The sequence below is a fragment of the Acomys russatus genome, chromosome 8, assembly GCF_903995435.1.
Source record: "Acomys russatus chromosome 8, mAcoRus1.1, whole genome shotgun sequence".
NCBI lineage: Eukaryota > Metazoa > Chordata > Mammalia > Rodentia > Muridae > Acomys > Acomys russatus.
In genome coordinates this window covers 3,076,022-3,091,963 of record NC_067144.1, presented here as the reverse complement: position 1 = coordinate 3,091,963, position 15,942 = coordinate 3,076,022, and the positions used below count along the sequence as shown (strand labels likewise).

At 49.7% G+C, this 15,942-nt stretch overlaps 1 protein-coding gene and 1 non-coding gene across 3 annotated transcripts in view; one reads left to right on the top strand and one right to left on the bottom strand.

The window, feature by feature from the left end:
- Dgcr2 (DiGeorge syndrome critical region gene 2) overlaps positions 1-15,942 on the top strand; it is a 62,618-nt gene that overhangs the window by 27,411 nt on the left and 19,265 nt on the right. Inside the window, exons 3-5 of one of the 2 annotated variants that reach the window (XM_051150645.1) lie at positions 10,818-10,941; positions 14,461-14,679; positions 15,693-15,769. In XM_051150645.1, coding sequence (XP_051006602.1) covers positions 10,818-10,941; positions 14,461-14,679; positions 15,693-15,769 — 420 coding nt within the window. The remainder of the gene's footprint in view (positions 1-10,817; positions 10,942-14,460; positions 14,680-15,692; positions 15,770-15,942) is intronic. The other variant, XM_051150647.1, reaches the window with a different exon arrangement.
- Positions 3,932-4,063, bottom strand: LOC127193467 (small nucleolar RNA SNORA17). The gene has a single exon (XR_007831120.1). It is a non-coding gene; the product is annotated as a small nucleolar RNA SNORA17 (small nucleolar RNA).

The following is a 15,942-nucleotide window of genomic DNA, read 5'->3' as shown; positions in this document are numbered from 1 at the left end:
TTGTTTGTTTTGGGTTTTCGAGACAGGGTTTCTCTGTGAGCCTTGGCTGTCTTAAACTCACTTGGTAGACCAGGCTGGCCTCGAACTCACAGCCATCCTGCCTGCTTCTGTACGCCACCACATCCAGCAAGTGTCTTTGTTTTTTTAAGATTTATTGTTTTTTTAATCTCTTGGAGCTAGAGTTATAGACAGTTGTGAGCTGCCTAACATGGGTTCTGGGGACCAAACTAAGGTCCTCTGAGAGAGCAGTAAGTGCTCTTCATCACTGAGCCATCTCCAGCCCTAGGGCATGTCTGTAGTGTAGGCATCACAGCCTAATGGTCATAAGTTAGAGCTGACTCCTTTGTCATGGTAGTCAGTCCTGGTGAGGAAAAATTTACACCCTAGCATCCTACATTTACATTATCTCTGACAGGCTTGTTAGCACACTACTTTTCTTGGGGTGTTTTAGAAATACTGCTCCCCTGGGGGCTCTGTCTCCAAAGCAAATCTGTTAGTAAGTCCTTTAGAATACCAATTCTATCAATTTGATCAGTCATACTGAAGCTCAAGAATCATAGTCTTACTGGGCATGGTGGCGCACTCAGGAGGATCTCTGTGATTTGAGGCCAGCCTGGTCTACAAAGTTCAGGACAGCCAAGGCTACATAGAGAAACCCTGTCTCAGAAAACAAAAGAATCACAATCTTAAACTCTGTGTGGTTGTACACACCTTTAATCCCAGAACCAAGGAGACAGAGCGGGCAGATCTCCAAGTTTAAGGCCAGCCTGGTCTACATAGTGAGACCCTGTCTCAAAATGTATGTGTGTGTGTGTGTGTGTGTGTGTCTGTGTGTCTGTGTGTACACTGAAACTGGCCTGGTATTGAGATCCTTTACTGTCTGGCATGGTTCTTTGTTGCCAAGCTTTTATGTCACTGTCGTCAGCTAGTTTGTTTCCTGTCCCCATTCTGTTAATTCCTCACTGCATGTGTCCTGTGTTTCTTGGAACTTCTGTTTATGTCCCTGCCTGGATCAATGTGCCTTCCTTCAAGACTAGTCTCATGTGTGAGCTGCCACAGTGAAATGGGACCTCTGTCCCTCTGGCTAAATCACCTCATTTGTCCTTAGCACATCTAGAACTGTTGGTTAATTCTCACTGTTAAGGGGCCCATTCTGCATTTTTCCTTCCAGACCGCAAGCTTAAAGAAGAGGCAGCCTTTTCTTCCCCTGGACGGGCTCCTAGAGGCCACACTGTAGCTCCTAGAAGCCACACTGTAGCTCCTAGAGACCAAGTGTGGCACAACCTGGGGCATCAGGAAGGGTGTCCCTTTTCTTGTTTTGTCTTGTTTTTTCTTTTTAGAAACAAGGCTGTCCTGGAACTTGCTTTGTAGATCAGGCTGGCCTAGAATTCTGATATCTGCCTGCCTCTCCTGGGATTAAAGTTGTGTGCCACCACTGCCCAGTAAGGAAGGGATCTAAGAGGAAGTAACATTAAGTTGTTTGAGGGATCCAAAGTAAGATGCAGAGCTGGGCAAAGTCTTCACACCTGCAGTCTCAGTTGCTCAGGAGGCTCAGGCGGAGGCTCAGGTTTGAGTCTAGGAGTTGAGACTTAGCAACAGAGTAGCGTCTCACCTCTCAGGGACAGAGATGGTCTGGTGGACTGTACAGCATGTAGGGCAGAGCCCTTGCCTTCCCACCCTTTCTTCCATCTCCAAATATTTGAATGGCGGCAGCCTGCTCAGGATCCTCGGGTTGTAGCGGAGAGAGAGTAGACTAGCCAGCACTCAGCACCAAATGCTGTGAGGACCATGAGGCCACAAGTGGAGCCTCCCTAAGGCTGCTGAGAGAACGAGCTCTGTGAAAAATCAAATGGTTCTTGGTTCCCTTCAGATGCAGTAAGCTTTGCTGCTCTGACTTTTATAGTTATACAGAGCTTCGCAGATACCGTGGTAGGTTGTGCAAGCAGCGGTAGCCATGCTGTGCTTGCTCTTGGAGGTGCTGCCGTGAGGACCAGGTCTAATTTCCCCTTCAGACCGCGTGGCCTGGCACAGAGGAAGTTTCAGCTCCTCGCTTTCTTGACTAGAAAGTTAAATGGGTTGCTGCACTTTTTAGAAGTCTAATGGATAAAGTAGCCTTCTCTAAGCTCTGAGAGTCAGGGGGTGACAGGTAGGAATGGTGTGTGCATAGGCACTGGGTGTCTGGAGGGCTGAGGTCGGAGCCATAGCAGGGCTCACCTGCCTCAGCCTTGTCTCTATAGTACTTGTGATGGGCTGCCAGGTCATAGTCCGCATGGGAGCAGGTTAATGCTTTGTTTATTTGTAATAATTTATATGCATATATAATTTTTTTAATGTATGGGTACTTTGTCTGCATGTATACCTGCATGCCAGAAGAGGGCACCAGATCTCATCATAGATGGTTATGAGCCATCATGTGGTTTCTGGGACTTGAACTCAGGACCTCTGGAAGAGCAGCCAGTGCTCTTAACTGCTGAGCCATCTCTGATTTTTTTTCCAAACTTTTTATTGGTTCTTTGTGAGTTTCACATCATGCATCCCAATTCCCCCTCCCCATTTACCCACACTCCACCCTTGCAAACCGCCCCTCCCCCCGCAACAGAGAAAAAAAATCTCATGGAAGCTGTAGTGTATCCCATGCTTCTTTGATTGCAAATATTCGTTGCAATGACTCGTTGGTCTAGCATGAGGCCTGTGGCTTCTGCTACTCTCTCAGTACTGGAACCTCACGGGGACTCCTCTCAGATGTCCTGTTGTTGCCCTGTGTCGTGGAGATCCTTTAGTTTTGGATCTGTAGGACTGGCCTCTTCATGCACTCCAGCAGTCTAATGATGGGGTAGATGCTGGCATGGGCCGACTCAAAGCCTTGGATCTGGGCCTGAGAGCTATCTGAGCAGTCACCCACCAGCTCATGCCCTCAAGGCAAACCCCCTCCCCCAGCCTCACCCCCACTACCAGCTCTACCCTGCTGTCCAGGCAAGGTGCAGAGCCTGCTCTCCTGAGTGTTGCTGCCAGTGAGGGACATGGCCAGTTTTCCCACTTTTATGGCCTCGGAACCAGGTCTCCTGCCTGTTCCAGGTAGTAAGGGGTGAGGGGAAACCAGGTGGTGAAGGGTGAGGGGAAACCAGGGGGTGAGAGGTGAGGGGAGAGGAGGGTATTTCTCCCTGGTTCACACTGCTGTCGCCCAACAGACAAGAGGCAGGGCTGGCGAATCTACAACCCCCACGTGCTGCCCAGATAGACAACTCATCCGCTCTGATGACCTCAGGGCCAGCTTTCCTGACTGCTGTTGGTGGCAAGGGGTGAGGGGAGCATCTCTCCCTTGCCCAACTCACTGCATAGCAGACAAGTTTGGGACCAGTTCTCCCATGCCCACACCTGGGGGCCAGCTCACCTGTGCCCCTGACATCAAGGTCAGCTCTACTATGCTGTCCAGGTGAGGTGACTGGCCTGCTTCCTGACCACTGCAGCAGGCAAGAAGCAGGACTAGGTCTCCCGCCTGTTGCAGGTGGTGATGGGGGAGGAGGCTCTCTCTCCCTCATCCATGCTATGGCATGGGAGACAAGTGGTAGGGCCAGGGCTCTCACGATTCTATTCTCTGGGCTAGCTCACCCACAACTCCTGCAACGTGTGAGAGTGGAGGGGTGAGGCTAGGGACAGGGCTAGCTCCCTGTCTGAGCCCCCTGGCACTGGACTGTTGGTTGTCTCAGATTCTCTTTCTTTTTCTTTCTTTCTTTCTTTCTTTCTTTCTTTCTTTCTTTCTTTTTTTAAAGGCTTTTCAAGACGGGGCTTCTCTTTGTAGTCTTGGCTGTTCTGGACTCGCTTTGTAGCCCAGGCTGGCCTCAAACGCACAGAGATCTGCTTGCCTCTGCCTCCCAAGTGCTGGGATTACAGATGTGTGCCACCATGCCTGGCTTTTAGACTCTCTTTAGGGAATGTTAGGCTACTAATCATTCAGATGTTCGCAAGTCAGAACACTGAGCATAGACGTAGCCTCTGTCCTCTCTGTCACCTGCTGATGCACATGTGACACAGCAGCCGCACCCGCAGTGCCTCTAGGGGCAGGACAGATTCTAATTTCTAAAAAACTTGAGTTATAAAAACACAAAAGAATAATATGATAACCATAATCTTACTTCCTTACTTTCTGTTAAAATTCTGTTACCCTTTTTCTAGTTTTTATTTTTGTTTGTTTGTTTTTAACTTTAAAAATAGCTCGCCATGGTGGCTCACGCCTGTAATCTCAGCACTTGGGAGGCTGAGACAGCAAGATTCCCCCAAGGCCAACCTGGGCTACACAGAGGCTGGGAGTTCCTTTTACAGGAGAGAGCAAAGAGTGACCACTTGTACTTTAAAAGCTATGGTCTTCGTACAGAATGTGAAAATGACCCAGTGGGAATGCCCAGCCATTTCCAGGGAAGCCACTTTTGTAGGTGGGCATGAGGTGGCCACACTGGATTATTTTGTTGCCCCTGCCCTCCTTTGAGACATTCTCACATGTGGCCCAGGCTGGCCTACACCTCAACACTCAAGTCTAGTCCATGCTGCTTCTCAAGTGCTGACCTTTCAGAGAGACAGCCACAGCCTCAGCCTCAGCAGTGCATGTCCTCTGTGGGCTCTTGTTCTGTTTCAGAACCTGCAAGGCTGGAGTCATAGCTCTCAGGGCCCCTGCCAGCAGCCTGCAGTGTACCCTTTGGCTCTAGGAGGTGCTCACAGGGGAAGGAAGATAAAAAGATGCTGTCTCCTTGGCCTCATAGGAGAACAGCTTTGACTGAGACACATTGTTTGCTATGGCCACCAGCTGTCTGAAGGGCCACAGAGCACCCAGTATCATGAACTTGAGGCTCCTCAGACAGGGTTCAGGGTTAGCTGTGGAGGCGAGACAGAACATAGAGGTCGCCTCTCTCTGCCTTTGCTTCCAACTCTGGGGGTTTCTGATTCTCTGTCATAAGCAATGCTGTGTTGGTCTAGAAGGTTTTGTGGGAATGTGACATCAGTGTAAGAGGTGAGGAGGAGCCAGTCTTCTTATCATTCTGAAGGAGGAAAGAGCAGTACCTACAAGAAGTAAAATTTTCTTCAGAGTTGGTTTAGGGAGATAGCAAATGTTCTCCCGGATACAGGCAGAGCTAAGATGTGATGCACGGCAGAGGCAGAGCTCTATAACACGGGCTGTGACAGTTGGAATAAAATGATTTTGGATCCCTATCTCATAACAGAAAAATAATGGTTTAGGGTAAAGAAAAAAATGTAAAGACAGTCTTAAGTGAATAGCAACTTTGATAAGGAGGTTAAAATCTCTTTAAAACAACTGGTTTTGCTAGATTAAAGATAAGATCTTCCCTTTATTAAAAGACATTAGACAGGAGCACTGTCTGCTCTTCCAGAGGCCCTGAGTTCAATTCCCAGCAACCACATGGTGGCTCATCTATAAAGGGATCTGATGTCCTCTTCTGGCATGTAGGTGTATATGCAGACAGCACTCCTACAGATGGGTGGATGGATGGATGGATGGATAGATAGATATTAATAAAAAGCCTGATGGTGGTGACACACACCTCTAATCCTAGCAAACTGGGAGGCAGCGGCAGGGGAATCTCTGTGAGTTTGAGGCCAGCCTGGTTTACAGAGGTAGTTCTAGGACAGCCAAGGCTACAGGGAAACCCTGTCTCGGAAAAAAAAGAAAAGACAAGGATGAGCTGTAGCATGGAGAGGAGGCGGCCATCGGCTGACTCAGTGGCTAAAGGGCTCGCTGTACAAGCTGGATCCCAGCACCCTCAGCAGGAGCTGGCTGCTGTGATCTGTGGTTATAGTCCCAGCACTCGTGAGCCTTACTGGCCAGCTGAGCCGTATCAGCAATTCTCTGGTTGCACTGAGAGACTGCCAAAAAAGACAACAGTAGATGGTTCCTAAGCCACAGGTATTTCTTAAAATAGTTAACTAGTAACAATTAACATAGAGTTATGCAAGTTTGTTAGTTGGGCAGAAACTAAATTGCCTGCCAAACTAAGTGTTGGGGATGTGCTGGCTTGGGACTCACTGTGGCTTGGGTGAGGTGGGTAAATTAGCCCACCTACTTTAGGAACTAGGCATTGCCTTGCATATCAGACCATTCTCACGATCCAGGATTTCTATTTGGGAGAACTTAGATGGAATTCTTTCTCGTTTTTTACTACATCTTGTAAATCAGTGAACACATGTGATCACATGATAGAATACTTTGTGCCAATGACAGACAATGGCTGTTGGTATTAGTGGCAACATTTATGTTCGTAGGCAAAGCAAGTTGGAAGAAAACTACAAACAGCAAAATGTGGCTATGGGTTGTTCTGTGATTGGCTATATGAGGGAAGCTGATTAAAGCTCAGCAACAGTACACAAAGTCATGATCCAGTGGCAGACTGCTTCTTCAAGACTGCAGCTCTTGCTTCCTGCCTGGTGGAAAAGCAAGGCCAGTGGCTCAGAGGAGCCGGCAGTGTGAGCTCATCCCTGCAGGTCAAGTTGGTCAGTACACAAATGCTGATGTAGTTTGTTGTTGTTTGAAGAGACAAAGCCTTGTTATGTTGCCCAGGCTGGTTTCAAACTTTTAGGCTTACAAGATCCTCCTGCTTTGGTTCCAAGTGCTGGAACTGCAGGCGGGGGCCTCCACACCCAGTTTATTAAAGAAGAGCAGTAGGAGGAGAGTGAAGCCTGGCTTAGCCTAACAACCAGCTGCAGCATGGGCCTCCTGACAAAGAGTGTTGTGCCCTGCGGGAGCCCTGAAACTTAAAGTAACAGGCTTTGGCAGGGGAAACGGAGGGACTGGGGAAGAGTCTCAGCACCGCACACGCCCTCCTCCACTCTGCACACTTGACCTCCCACTGTGTTAGCCAGCAGCAGCAGCGAGGCCATGTGGCTGTCAGGCACCTGAGGACTTGGGAATGAAGGTTTGCAGGAGGAACAGCCACAGTGCACACCAAGAAGGAGAAGCACTGCAGCTGCTCCTGTAAGTGGCTGTAAGCTGAGATTCATTTGGTCCTTTCTACTTGTTGAGGAGCAGTTTGCATTATCTTTCTGTTAGCATTTGGAGCCGAGGGCACACATAGGGAAGAATTGAGAAGAATTGTCTCAGGTAGCAGGTAAAGCCTCTCTTTGCTGTCTGGATGCCTTCAGCTAGCCCTGTAGCCCAGGGGAGGCTTTTCTGGAGATAAACAGGTATGTCACAGGAGTAAGAGAGGAATAGCCAGAATAGAAGGCTCCCAGCTACAAAGCTGTGCCTCCCACCATGGAGCTCATTCAAGGGCTCACAGTCTGGGTTACATAGACCGTCTTCCTCTGAACCATAAAAACAGCTGGTACTTCTGGGCTCTGTGGATGCTCACAGACTCGACACAGCGCTCTAAGCAGGGGAGTCAGCATGATTGCCTGTGTTAATTCTGCAGTGTGTGAAATAGTAGTTAAACTCAGGAACTGAATTCAGGCAGCACCCCGTCTACACTGCTCACCGGCCGTGGTCCCCTGGACAGGCTGATCTGTAAATGGGGATTATACTACTTGCTACTGTGATTGCTGGGAAGGTTGCCTAACAGGAGACATGGAGCCTTTGGGTGCTTGGAAAGCAGCATAGCACACAGCATAGCGCGCAGCAGTCCCACATGGAGAGACCAGTTTCTCTTATCTTATTAATTCAAGGAGTGAAAGAAAACTTTAAAAATATATTCTGAGGCCAAGCATGGTGGCACACACTTGTAATCCCAGTACTCAGGAAGCAGAGGCAGCTGCAACACTGAGTCCGAGACCAGCCTGGTCTACAAAGTGAGTCCAGAACAGCCAAGGCTACACAGAGAAACCATGTCTTGAAAAACCCAAAAAAGAAAAAAGAAAAAAATTTTTTTTATACTCTGACCAGGCAGTGGTGATGCATGCCTTTAGTACCAGCACTCAGGAGACAGATCTCTTGAGTTCGAAGCTGAGACAGCCAGGGCTTCTCAGAGAAATCCATATATATATTCAGACTTAACAAAATGGCAGTTTAGGAAATTCCAAGGCCTCACTCTACCACAGAGGAGACTGAGGACAGAGGAGATTCCATCCACCAAGCACACATTATAAAGAAAAGCCACTTTCAGCTGCTGTGGTAGTGCATGCCCAGCCTTAGCGCTTGGGAAGCTGAAGCAGGGTTGGCCATTCAAAGCTCTTCTGACCACATGGTAAGGCCTTGTCTCAAAGCTAAACAAGACATAAAGGACTGTTGTATAGCTGAGCTAGTAGAGACTTTGTGGTCCGAGCAGCGTATGAAGTAGGTGCGATTATGCATGCCTGAAGTCCCAACATTGGGAAGACACAGGCAAGAGGATCAAAGTTCAAGGCTAGTCTTGGCTATACAGTTCAGATGAATGTGTGTGTGTGTGTGTGTGTGTGTGTGTGTGTGTGTGTGTGTGTGTGTGTATGTGTGATGAGACATGGTCTCTATGTAGTGGGGGAATGGGCAATGTCAGTGTAGACCAGGCTGGCTCTGAACTCAAAGAGATCCACCTGCCTTTGTCTCCTGAGTGCTGGGACTACCTCGCCCAGCTCAACATTATTTTTATTTGTGTTTATCCCACTTTGTCCCCAGTGCCCACTTCCAGCCTTATGTCAAGTGTCTGTAGCTGGATGTGGCTCCCTGAAAAACTGATGAAGAGTTCTGATGATGTAAAATGGCAGATGGAAAGCTGTTATGGAGAGTAGAGTACAGTGACTTTGAAAGCTGAAGGGGACTTCACGCCTGCAGGTCTCTGGGGCGAGAAAGTGGGCAAGAGATGCAGTATCCTAGCTGGGCAGTGTGGCGCACGCCTTCAGTCTCAGCACTTGAGGGGCAGAGGCAGGCAGATCTCCGTGAGTTTGAGCCCACTCTGGTCTACAGAGCTAGTTCCAGGACAGTGAAGGCTATACAGTGTCTTGAAACCACCACCTCCAAAAAAGAGAAAGAGGGGCACTGTCCTGTGGCCCACTGTTCTGCCCCCTTTCTCTTCCATCTCCACCACTTACTTGCTCATCTGAGTGGTGCCTAGGCCCTCCGGGTGTCTTCCTCGTGGTGCCTGGTGAGGGTTGCTAATGAGTGCATTTGTTTTCCAGTTTATACCTACGCATATAATAGAAAGCCCAATAGAAAATGATTGCACTGATACATCCTGCAAGGCTCCTTATTGCTCCTAGCTAGGTTCATGACTTAAAACCTCTTAATAGAGGAACGTCTACCGAGAATCCTGTCGGGCAGTGGCAGGTGCTAAAGCCCCGGAGTCCTGTGGCACAGTCAGACTTCCATCTGGGACTCCGCTGCCAGCAAAGCCGTGACAATGATCCCCCTTTTCTCTCCTCCTTGCCCTCTCCCCCTCACCTCTCCTTGTTTCTCTTCTCTCTCTCCCCTTCTATTATGGTTTAAATGAGCTCTCCCCTGTAAGTCCCCAGTTAGTGGGACTGCTTGGGAAGAATTAGGAGGTGTGGCCTTGTTAAAGGAAGAGTGTTGCTGGGGGACTGCTTTGAGGTTTGGAAAGCCTGCTCGACTCCCAGTTGTCTGTTCCCTCTTTGTTTCTGGTTTGCATCTCATTATTGCTCATGCCATGCCTATCTGCTTGCTGCCATGCTCTCCATCTGAAACTATAAGCTCCACATTAAATGCTTTCTCCTACAAGTTTATCACAGCAATAGAAAAGTAACCAGGCACACTGACCCCCTTCCCCTCCTCTTTTTTGTCTATGTAAAGATGGAGCTCAGGGTCCCGTCATACTGGGTATACTACCACTGACCTGAGCCCAGGGTTTTTTAAGGATTTGCATAGGAAAAACAGGAGACTTAAGAGGAACTTAAGGTAGTGATGGTTGATATATTTTAACTTTTAAACTTAAACACTTTAAACATTTTGCATCAAATATTGTTTCATAATGAGAAAGATAATCCTATAAAGTAAAATTACGCTTAGAACCGAGGCTATTGGAATCACATGTATAGAGAACCTTCAGTCAGGTGGATTGTCAGTAAGTCAAGGGAGCAGTTTGTAGGCCACATCTTCAGTCTCAGGCCTGAGGGAAGCCATTAGAGCCAGAGTCTAGTCTGATCTTCCTGTCTGAGGGCAGCCGTGCATACCCAGAATCCTACTGTTTGCCTTACCTTGTCCTGATGCAGGGGGGTAGGATGTGGCTGGGCCCACAAGGCATGTTGGCTCTGGCATCTCCTGCTCAGTGGCTGCCTTGGGTCAGGTGACTCACTAGTAGTCCACTCTTCTCTGTGACGTGGAAGGAATGGCCTGCAAATTCTGTGTAAAACTAGATGTTCCTCCTCTCTTCAGCCTCCTATTCGCACTGTCAACCATGCATGGAGACCTGTTGCATACCAGGTGCTTTGTGTCCAGGGGCACTGGCCTGGAAGCTTAACAGCCTCAGGGGACCTGCAGACAAGTGGGCAAACAGGTGGCACAGGCCAGTGACAGTGTGGTAGAAGGCTCTGTGTGGTGGGTTTCCCTGCACACTAACAGAAGGTTCCCAGGCCTGTGCGGCAGGTAAGGCAGCCTGGGCCTCAGGAAGAACTCTCTCCAGGCATCCCTGTAGAAACCGGCACTGCTGACCAGTCTAAAGCCGGAGTGGCCGACTCGTGGCTGTGCTAGGAGTGCTTGCAAAGGGACAAGATCCTAATTCCTATAAAATAAGAAGCATACTTCAGCAGGCACAGGCTTATCCTATTTGATGGGAAAGTCGGAGCGTGGCTTCTGATGCCGCCCCACACTAGGCGTTCCCAGCACTGAGCGGCTGCCTTCTGACTTGGTGCTGGCTGCTAATGAGCTCACGGCATACTTCTTTTGCTTTCAGAAGTGACTGGAGAGGCCCGTCCTTATGGGAAGGAAACTGTGGACCTGTGGCAGGGGCGGACCAAAGGAGGTGACCCCACACACTTCCATACAGTGAACGTGGCTCAGCCCGTCCGCTTCAGCAGTAAGTTGCAGACCTGCTCTAAGGCGATGCCCATACCACGTTTGTTACTCAACTGTGTTTGCAGCCTCCCTCAACCCTGACTCTCTTTCAGGCCACTGCTGAGGGGATGGGGTTACTAAGCAGTCCTGGACGATGCTGGGAAGGCATGCATGAGGTTGCATGTTGGCCTGCTAAGGGTATCCGACTCCCAAGTGGTAAAGGAGACTTGGTAGCTAAGAAGGCTCTAACGCCGGGCTGCCTTCAGGGATAGTAACACTGACCGGCCCTGAGGAAATTTCAGAGCTGTCTGCATGGAGAACTAGGCTCTGAGTGATTCCATGGTTGCCATGTGAAAACTATCTCCTTTGTTAGTGATTAGTAATGAATAACCCGTGACATTAAACTTCTGAAGGAGTGAAACAAAGCTGATGAAAAACCCCCCACCCTGAGGGAGCTGACACCCTCCGAGGTGATTACACCCTCTTATGTACAAGAACAGCCAGATCTTTGGCAGAAAATCTGGTATTTCATGTGCCTGCCAAGGGGCATAGGTTAACTCTTAGCCCACAGCCTCAACATGGGAGATGACTCAGAGACACTTTGCAAACTCAGTCTGTGCTACAGTGACTGTCTGAGCCTAACAGTCCGTGCAGTGAGGAGTCCTGGAAGGCCAGTCACCTGCAGGCTCCCAGCACACCTCACAGCTCCTGCCCTTGCATGGAGCCATAGTTTTTGGTCTGAGTTGGACTGAGTGAATGTGGGAAATGTGTTACCAGGTATTTGAGCATGTGTAAGAGACTCAAAATTAACGCTGCTTATCCTTCCCCAAGGAAGTGTGTCCTGTGTGAACTGCGCCACACTTTGGCAGGAGGCTCCACATCCCTGTGCACTCAACTGCTTACTTTAGCATGAACAGTGAGCAGATAGTGCTATCCAGTTCGCCATCCTTGTACACAGTGTTGTCTGAGGGCCTCGGATGTGGTCCACCTTGCCATCCTTGTACACAGTGTTGTCTGAGGGCCTCGGATGTGGTCCACCTTGCCATCCTTGTAAACAGTGTTGTCTGAGGGCCTCGGATGTGGTCCAGCTCGCCATCCTTGTACACAGTGTTGTCTGAGGGCCTCGGATGTGGTCCAGCTTGCCATCCTTGTACACAGTGTTGTCTGAGGGCCTCGGATGTGGTCCAGCTCGCCATCCTTGTACACAGTGTTGTCTGAGGGCCTCGGATGTGGTCCAGCTCGCCCATCCTTGTACACAGTGTTGTCTGAGGGCCTCGGATGTGGTCCACCTTGCCATCCTTGTACACAGTGTTGTCTGAGGGCCTCGGATGTGGTCCACCTTGCCATCCTTGTACACAGTGTTGTCTGAGGGCCTCGGATGTGGTCCAGCTCGCCATCCTTGTACACAGTGTTGTCTGAGGGCCTCGGATGTGGTCCAGCTCGCCATCCTTGTACACAGTGTTGTCTGAGGGCCTCGGATGTGGTCCACCTTGCCATCCTTGTACACAGTGTTGTCTGAGGGCCTTGGATGTGGTCCACCTTGCCATCCTTGTACACAGTGTTGTCTGAGGGCCTCGGATGTGGTCCAGCTCGCCATTTCCTTCCTGTGACTCCTGTGTCTTTGTTGCTAAGTCACACATACTTTAAACCTAACCCTGAGGATTGGGCTGGTGACATGGCTGTTTAGGGGCCTGAGTTTGATTACTAGTACCCAGATTGGCAGCTCACAATCATCTGTAACTTCTAACACCAGTCCCAGGGGCTCTAATGCCCTCGTCTGGCCCCTGTAGGCACTGCATGCACATGGTATACAGACACATGTAGGTAAGACACCCACTCTCATAAGATGAAAATAAACACATGAGCATAAATTCCTAATAAGTTTGACCAGTTTCATGGTTTGCAGGTACACTTTTAAATAACATCTTTTCACAACTGGCTTTCATAAAAGTATGAGAGGTACTCTAGCCATGTGTTCCTGGAAATTAGAGACAGGCAGAGCTCTATGAGTTCAAGACCAGCCAGAGCTACGTAGTGAGATCCTGACTCAAAGAGCAGGGGTGGGGTGGGTACTTGCAATAAGTAGTAAGTGTTCTCTAGAGGAACAGAACTTGATAGAATGAATCTATAGAGAGAAAGGGATTTACTAGGATGGCTTACAGACTGTGGTCCAGCTAGTCTGGTAATGAGAGTCTGTCAGCAAAAGGTCTAAGAATCCAGTTGCTGTTCAGTCCACAAGGCTGGATGTCTCCGCTGATCCTCAGTGTACACCAGAACCCTAAAGATGTCAGCTCTGGGCTGGCCAGCAAGCACAGCAGGCGGGAGTGAAAGCTTCCTTCTTCTCTGCGCTTTATACAGGCTGCCACCAGAAGGTGTGGCCCAGATTAAAGGTGGATCTTTCCATCTCAAATGATTTAATTAAGGAAAATCCCTTACAGGTGTACCAGCCACTTGGGTTTTAGTTAATTCCATATGCAGTCAAGCTGACAAGCAAGAGTAGCATCACAGCACAGCGTGGATTCTGTGATACACACGACTGATACTACCCTCACTAAGGTGCCAGCACTGCCCATGCCTGAAGCACATGAGCCACCCACAGAATGGAAGATGCTGGAATGTCCTGGAGTTGGGGCTCTGCCCACCTCTCAGTTTACTAGCTGTGGCATGCTCTGCCTCCGTTTTCACATCCGTGAGAGGCAGGTTTGGGCCTCTACTATTAGGTTCGCGGAGCTATTCTAGGTGTGTGCTGGTTGGTACTGTGTGACCAGAGATGAAGTCCTGGTAATTTGCTTCCTGCCGGGGCCTCAGTGAGACTATGTGGTCATTCCGCTTTGTTAACCAGATACAGGCAGAGATGAACGGTTAGAGAACTACCTTAGCAACCGTTGGCTACTAAGGAAGTTGGAGAACCATGTAAAATCGAGGGGACCCTGAGCACATGTGCACCTGGGTTGAACTGCTTTTTACAAGAACTTGAGCATTTGTAGTTAGTGTGATCTCGGGGCTGGGAGCTTACTGCTGTCAGTGAAGGCAGTTAGATGACCAACCTAGACCCCTCTCTAGGTAGAAACATTTGGTGGTGGTCAAACTGCCAACGCACATATTCTCTCCACCCACCCACCCACCCACCCATCCATCCATCCATCCATCCATCCATCCATCCATCCCTGTATCTGTGGAGCCAGAGAGAAGAAGAAAACTGAAGGGGAAGCAAACATCTTATGACTTGTCAGCAGGACAGGGGTCTTTGGGCCTGTGCAGGCTGTGTGGATTTAACTAGTGTCCTTCCTTGCCTGAGGTAGTTGACCTCTGGGGGGAGAATCAAAGGTAGACAGAGACCCGCCTCTAGATTTCTGTTTACTTAGCCAAAATCTTTCTGTTTAGGGCATTGTCCCCAGCACTGCAGTTTTTGGGAGGCACTGCTTTCCACCTAGTCCTCCAGGGTGATTCTGCAGTGTGACTGTTGTTGATATGGCACATGTAATTTCACTTTTGAAATCACGATCCTAATTTGGGGGACAATTCCCCTTCCGTTCTTCATGCTTCCTAGGGAAATGCCCGACAGGGTGGCATCACTATGAAGGCACAGCCAGCTGCTACCGGGTCTACCTCAGTGGCGAGAACTACTGGGACGCCGCACAGACCTGCCAGCGTGTGAATGGCTCACTCGCTACCTTCTCCACTGACCAGGAGTTGCGCTTTGTCCTGGCCCAGGAATGGGACCAGCCAGAGCGGAGCTTCGGCTGGAAAGACCAGCGCAAGTGAGTCCTGGGTTCAGAGTATGTCCACTGCTACGGACTCGCTGGCAGCCCCCACTTGGGGAGGGCAGATCCACCAGGAGAAGCAGGGGGACAGCCAAGAGGTGAAGTTGGGGCCTTGTGCAGGAAGGGGGATGGGACCCTGCGGCTGCTCTGTGGGCCCATGGACCAGCCCCTTTCACAGCTACAATTGGTGGTTGTGGCCAGAGTGCTGGCCTGAATCCCAAGAGGCTGTTCACTGTGGGGCTGTGGACGTGATAAGAAGGGTACACAGGGACTGCCTTCTCAGAAAATGAGGCTTGTCAGCTCTGCTGGGTGCTTCCTGTGGCCTGCTTAGGCTTTCCTCTCAGAACCCTTAGTGTTCCAAGTGCATGCCCATGTGATCATCAACAGGCACAGCTCGGACAGTCTCGGACAGTCTGCCCAGAGCCTGCCACCTGAGTTCCAGGCCCTGCTCATCTAAAGGAAGCAGAAAAGTGGCAGCCAGCCTAACGGCTCATGTGGGCTTTGCTTAGGGAGCAGGAATGTAGTAAGGTTCTCAGCTTCTGCCTTTAGAAGGCGCCATATCCATGCTGTGGTGGTGGATGTTGGAGATGGCAGCCAGTCGTCTCTCCTTCTCTAGAAAGAAGCACAGCTCTCTGGGTCCAAAAGGTGGCCAGTGTTCACTGCCACCACCTGCTGCCTCCCAACAATGGCACAACTGCCATTCTGCCAGGACAGAATAGTGGCCTAAGAGGCAAGTGCCAGAGGGCAATTTCAAGATAAGCTGCAGTTATGTCCTGTATGGCCAGCCAGCTACTTAGGAGGCTGAGCCAGTAGTCACAAGCTCAGTTCTAGTCTATCCCAAAATGAAGGTGTAGTTCTGCTACAGTAGACTGCTTGCCTTGCAAACTCCAGCCCTCAGGACAAAAACAGATACATGTCCTCAGTGCTACTAACTGCGTACATATGTCTATAAGTAGTCATCAGTGCCTGCTTGGCCTGGATCCGGAGCTGTCTCTCTCTGCCCTCTGCAGGCTCTGGGTTGGTTATCAATATGTCATCACTGGTCGGAATCATTCCGTAGAAGGTCGCTGGGAAGTAGCGTTCAAAGGTAAGGATTCAGACTCAGAACCCTGACTCAGAAGAAACTCCTAGAGTCTCCCTTGTGCCGCCTTCCACCCAGTGGTTACTTGATTTATAGGGACACCTGGGACACGGCACATGGAATGGGAGTGGTTAGGGTTAGGGTTAGAAGAAGTCACCTGGCCAGCATGCTGCCTACTG